Raw genomic sequence first — 5,441 nt, 5'->3', positions numbered from 1 at the left:
TAATAATAATAATAATAATAACAATAACAATAACAATAACAATAACAATAACAATAACAATAACAATAACAATAGTAGTAGTAGTAGTAGCAGCAGTAGTAGCAGTAGTAGACTAGTAGTAGTAGTAGTTGTAGTAGTAGTAGTAATAATAATAATAATTATAATTATAATAGTTGTAATATAATAACAGTAATAATATTAATTTAATAGTATTAATATTAATAAATATTATTATTATTATTATTATTTTGTCATGAATATTGTTATGTTTATTAATATTTTGTCGCAAATATTGTTGTTGTTGTTGTTGTTGTTGTTGTTGTTGTTGTTGTTGTGTGGTTGTCTTCGATTTTCTTATTTTACTTTATTATTATACTCCCTCTATCTCGGTCAGTTTCTACCTATTATTGTTCTTTCATTAAAAAACAGCTGAGTTATGTACTTAATTCGACCTAAAAAAGGTTTTTCAAAATAGATATTTGTATATTTTTATTTGCGAACTCCATTAGGCTATGATGCAAACATCAGTAGTTAGAGCTACTATGCCTTAGAAAAATACAGCATCTATATAGCCTCATATTGCATACATCTTCTTAAACTTCTCACCATGTAGCTCCGTATCTGACATGGCAGAAATCGAATAAGACCGTGATTTGCTATCTAACGACGATTTCCTAAGGCTCCTTAAATTCTTAGCCTCCATTCGATGTTGAATAACCCAATAACACATTGTACCCAAAGTAGTAACCATGATTGTAGTTCCAATGATGGTCACCGCAATAGCTAGCCATATCTCCTTGGCTCCTACTACGATAAAAGATAGTGCCAAAAACGACACTGAGATAAGAACACATGCTAACCACATTAGCTTGTTTATGATCGCCATCATTTGCTTCTTTGCCTTGCTCTCTATTACTACTACCGAAGTTTGGACTACGACGACAGCAAGAGAAATGAAAAGGGCAATTGAGTCAAACACAAAAAAGATCAAAAATGCGGGTGTTGGAGCAATATTTGCTTCTCCAAGGGAACTACCAGGTGGAATGTTATTAGGGTCATCAACATATTGACCGGGAACAGTGAAGATGGCTGCAAAAGCAACGGTTGCTATAAGAACGGCAACAACAGTTGTGGAGTTGATTGCATTATTGAGTCCCTCGGCATGCATCTTGTTGAGCCGCTTTGCAATGCCTTGTACTCGTTTTCTGGTTTGTCTGGTGTGTTCTAACTGGTAATGGACTTCATGTTTTATGTCGCTCACAGTCTGCTTAAGCTCGCGATTAGTACTGGTAACTTGGGGTTTGATGACTTTGGCACTTTGAACTCCATGCTCACGAAGGATTGTTGCAATGTTTGGATGATTCATTTTCTCTGCTGTGTCAAGGGCAGTTTCACCGGCCCTGTTTACTGCGGTTGTGTCTGTTGTTTCTTCTGCTAATAATCTCAAGACAATCTGCAAGCAACATATCGGATTCAGATTCCATAAGACTAACAATCTTAACGCAACAACTACAGAGTACAGAGTACAGAAGCATATACTAATTCAGTCAACAACAGTACAGCACCCCAGGACAGTTCCAGTAATGATCTGTCGAAGTATTCAAAGATTCACAAGACAAAGCTGATAAGACCAATACGACATATAAATAAAAGGTCCAGAAGGGGATCAATATATAGCAAAATTCCGGGAAATTTGGAATTGTCTAGGTGTCTATACATCTCTTTCAATTAAAAAGTTCAGATTTTTGTGTTCGTACTCTATGAAAGGCTAAACTTGTGACTATTCAGCACTTCATTCTCATTCAGCAATATACCCACCCACTACAGACCGCGAATCATCAAAAATACCCTCACAAATCATTGAAATGCAAGGTATTAGAAGAATTTCGACATAAAATGAAACTAACCGGACCCCTGCCTTTTCTTGAAGCTATATGTAGTGATGTATTGCTTTTAGTATCAACCATATTGATCATAGAAGGATCTGACTTAATAAGCTCCTCCACCACCTCAAGATTCTGACCCTTGACCGCCATGTGAAGTGCGGTCTGGCCCTTCTTGTCTGTTCTTGTAGTGATTCCAGGCTCTTTCTCCAAGAGCGCTTTCACCACAGCCACATGCCCATTCCTTGCAGCAGCGTGCAAGGCCGTTTTACCATTACTTCGACCAATGGTAGCCAGTCCACTTCCCGACTCCAAGAGGAAATTCACCACCTCGGCGTGCCCTTGAGTCGCAGCTGTCTGCAATGCCGTGGTGTTGGATGTGTCATACGTCATTGAGAGATCAGGGTGTACGTCCATCAGAACTTTCAATATTTCTGTCACACCATTCACAAAATAATGTCAGGTTCAAGTGTTCAACCACAAGTACATCAAGAAATCACAAACTATACTTTTTGTTAGAGGTAAGGTGGACGTTTCTAATGAAGGCAAAGACTCATTATTCTTTGATTCTCGAATACTTTATTAAGGAGTAATGCAAAATGACTCGCTAAACCAGCTCTACTTTTTTTTTTAAATTGTGGAGTAAGCAAATAACAGTCATTTAATGCAATTCTCAACGTAATTTTATAAGCAGCCTTTCTGTGTTACGGTGTAGGTTTATAGCTGAGCAGTGAGCACATTTCAACCCTTTTACCACCCTCTCATTGGTCGGTCAGATACGTCCCCCACCCATCCAAGTGAGTCTGAGACTAAACCACAAGGGCAACCTATACTAGTTTCGGAATTAACATTTGTACAAGCAATCTAATCAACAAATAGATAAAAGAACATACCCAAATCCCCTTGCTTCGCGGCAATGTGGAATGCATCATAACCATTCTTAGCCTTGATACTAGCAGCAATAGGATCATAATAATTGATCATCTCCCTAATAACATCAACCTGCCCATATTCCGAAGCAGAATAGAGTGCAGTTTCTCCTGCCTGATTTTGTTTTACAAGCAATTCCTTCAATTCTTCTTCATCAGTATTATTCAATATATGCATCACCTCATCCAAGTTTCCAGCTCTTGCTGCAGCATGAAGTTTGGTGTCATCCCTCTTTCCTGTCAATTGCTTTGTCATCTTCTTCTGCGGCGCATTTGGTTGCCCTTGGTTTTCCATGGGTGTCACCATTTTTTATCTAAACTTTTGTTCCTCACCTCACATAAAACATACACTAATCTTTCACAAATCCATATTCTTTTCTGAAAATATTCTTTTCTGAATTTCAAGTCTTTGCAATTGAAACCCTCAGAAAATCACCTGATGCAGCGAAATTCAACAAAAAAAAATTACCAACTTGGTTGTTTTATAACATTGCACATACCATGGTCCATAAAACATGAAATTATTAAATTACCAATATGTTAAAAATAAATAAATTAAATCATAAGATGACAAAAGATAAAAGAAATATGTGATGGGTTACAACTAAAAAGAATGAAGAAAAGAAATAACTTGGAGATTAAGGAAACGTCTACTTTTACTCTCAACCATTAAAAATCAGAATAGCCAAATAATTTAGGAGCTAGACATCGTAGATTAATGCATAAAGAGCTTTTTTGCATAGGATTTGAAAGGGCCTTTTGAACTGTTATTTTTATAATTATACTCGGAATATAAAAGATAAACAAATGATTAGAATTTAGAACAGGGGGAATAATATATAAATTATGCACATGTAAGCAACAAACAATAAGGATGAATAATAAGAAAAAAATGTAATAAAGAAATGTATGTAAGGATGAAAGACAATATAAGCAATAAAAGAAGGATTCTTTAATGAAAAGCGAAATTAGATTTGCAATCAGAAAATGGGAGGGAGAGGGCGACAGTGAGATAGAATAAAAGGGTAAAGGCCAAAAATAATGCATTGTTGAATGTCTGGTTGATAATTGGTAATGCCTCACAGATTACAATCACAATTCCCTCCACCGTATACCACACGCTATATTCTCCACCTTCATTTTGCATTATTTGCAATTTCCGAGATAGATATCGTAATTAATTTCTTAACCATTAAACTAAGACAAATAAAATGAGCTACAACTCTACAAGTGCATGGCAAATTATGTTATACGGAGTATTTCGGTTTCAGCTTCTTCCTTGTACTTTTGTCCTATGTTGTTTCGTGTTAATAATATTATGTGATTTGACTTATATTATTGAGAGTATGGACTATAATTTATACTACACCCAATCTGATCCACATCTTTATTTTATTTTATTTTTATACTCCCTCAGTCTCGATCATTTTTTTACTTATTATTGTTCTTTCATTAGAAACAGTTGAGTTATGTACTTAATTCGACCTAAAAAAGGTTTTTCAAAATAGAAATTTGTATATTTTTATTTGCGAACTCCAATTCAAGGTACATTGAATGGTTAACATTATCTTGAAATAATATGGTGAGAACTATAAACACTGGAAAAAAAATGATGATTTTATACGTAAAATATATTTTAAAAATAAAATTTCAAAATATATTTGATGTCTAATGCTTGTTTCAACAATTTTTCCTTATTTTTGAAAAAATATATACATGATATGTTTTATATTTATTATAAAAAAAAATGATTTATGATTGACAAACATCAATACACATAGGCCTTTTTACGTTTTTGTGGGTTACTAATTCAATTATCATTCAATATATATATATATATATATATATATATTTGGAATAAAAATTATCCATCAATCTTATCTTTATAAATACAGAAACATTTAACCCACCTCATTAACCTACGTCATCAATTACAACTTTTATTTATTTATTTTTTATTTAAAAAAAAAATAAACCTGGGACCCACATAAATATGTCTTTATTTAATTTCTGGAAAACTAACCTCCATGTTTAATGTTCAGATGCTATGAAACGTTAATCAACACTATCAACATTATATAAAATAACAAAGGAACTTTGAATTTTAAAGGAGCAACATCATAAAATAACTTGAAAAATGTGAGATTTAAAATATATTTAATTTTTTAGAAGTATAGTCATAAATATTAATAGTGAATTACGTAAAATGTTGTAAATTACAAATATTTGTATATAATTTGTATAGAAATCATGCCAATACCATTTATATATACTAAAAAAAAAATTGTAAACTAAATCAAAATTTATTATCACTAACCAAAAATTAAGCTTGTGAGTTATGCAAACACAATCTCCTTTTTGTATCAGGTTACTCGATTTCAAGAACTAAAAGACATAAATGGGAAAGATGGCTATGAATTTTGAGTGTAGGTAGCTCAGATTAGAAGGTAAGATGAGTTCAGTTAGTTGGTGAGCTTTAGGGATTGACTGAAAGAAGAAGTAGGCGAGAGGTATGGGCCATGGTTGAGTACTTCAAGTGAAATAATGATGGACCTATGGTCCATGGACATTAGCAATTAATGTATTATACAACTGTTTGTATATACAACTTATTCAATATAGTTGAGTT

At 33.3% G+C, this 5,441-nt stretch overlaps 1 protein-coding gene across 1 annotated transcript; it reads right to left on the bottom strand.

Annotated features, from left to right (window-relative positions):
- Positions 1-413: 413 nt before the first annotated feature.
- On the bottom strand, positions 414-3,711 carry LOC141631496 (ankyrin repeat-containing protein At5g02620-like). The gene is made up of 3 exons (XM_074444160.1): positions 2,777-3,711; positions 1,908-2,317; positions 414-1,453 (listed from the first exon to the last, which is right to left on the bottom strand). Exons 1-3 carry the CDS (start codon positions 3,117-3,119, stop codon positions 575-577), a joined length of 1,632 nt encoding a protein of 543 aa, XP_074300261.1. The 5' UTR covers positions 3,120-3,711; the 3' UTR covers positions 414-574.
- Between the last annotated feature and the right edge of the window lie 1,730 nt (positions 3,712-5,441).

Source organism: Silene latifolia, chromosome 2, assembly GCF_048544455.1.
Source record: "Silene latifolia isolate original U9 population chromosome 2, ASM4854445v1, whole genome shotgun sequence".
NCBI classification, from domain to species: domain Eukaryota; kingdom Viridiplantae; phylum Streptophyta; class Magnoliopsida; order Caryophyllales; family Caryophyllaceae; genus Silene; species Silene latifolia.
The sequence above is the reverse complement of the archived record's forward strand: the minus strand, read 5'-3'. Positions and strand labels throughout refer to the sequence as shown.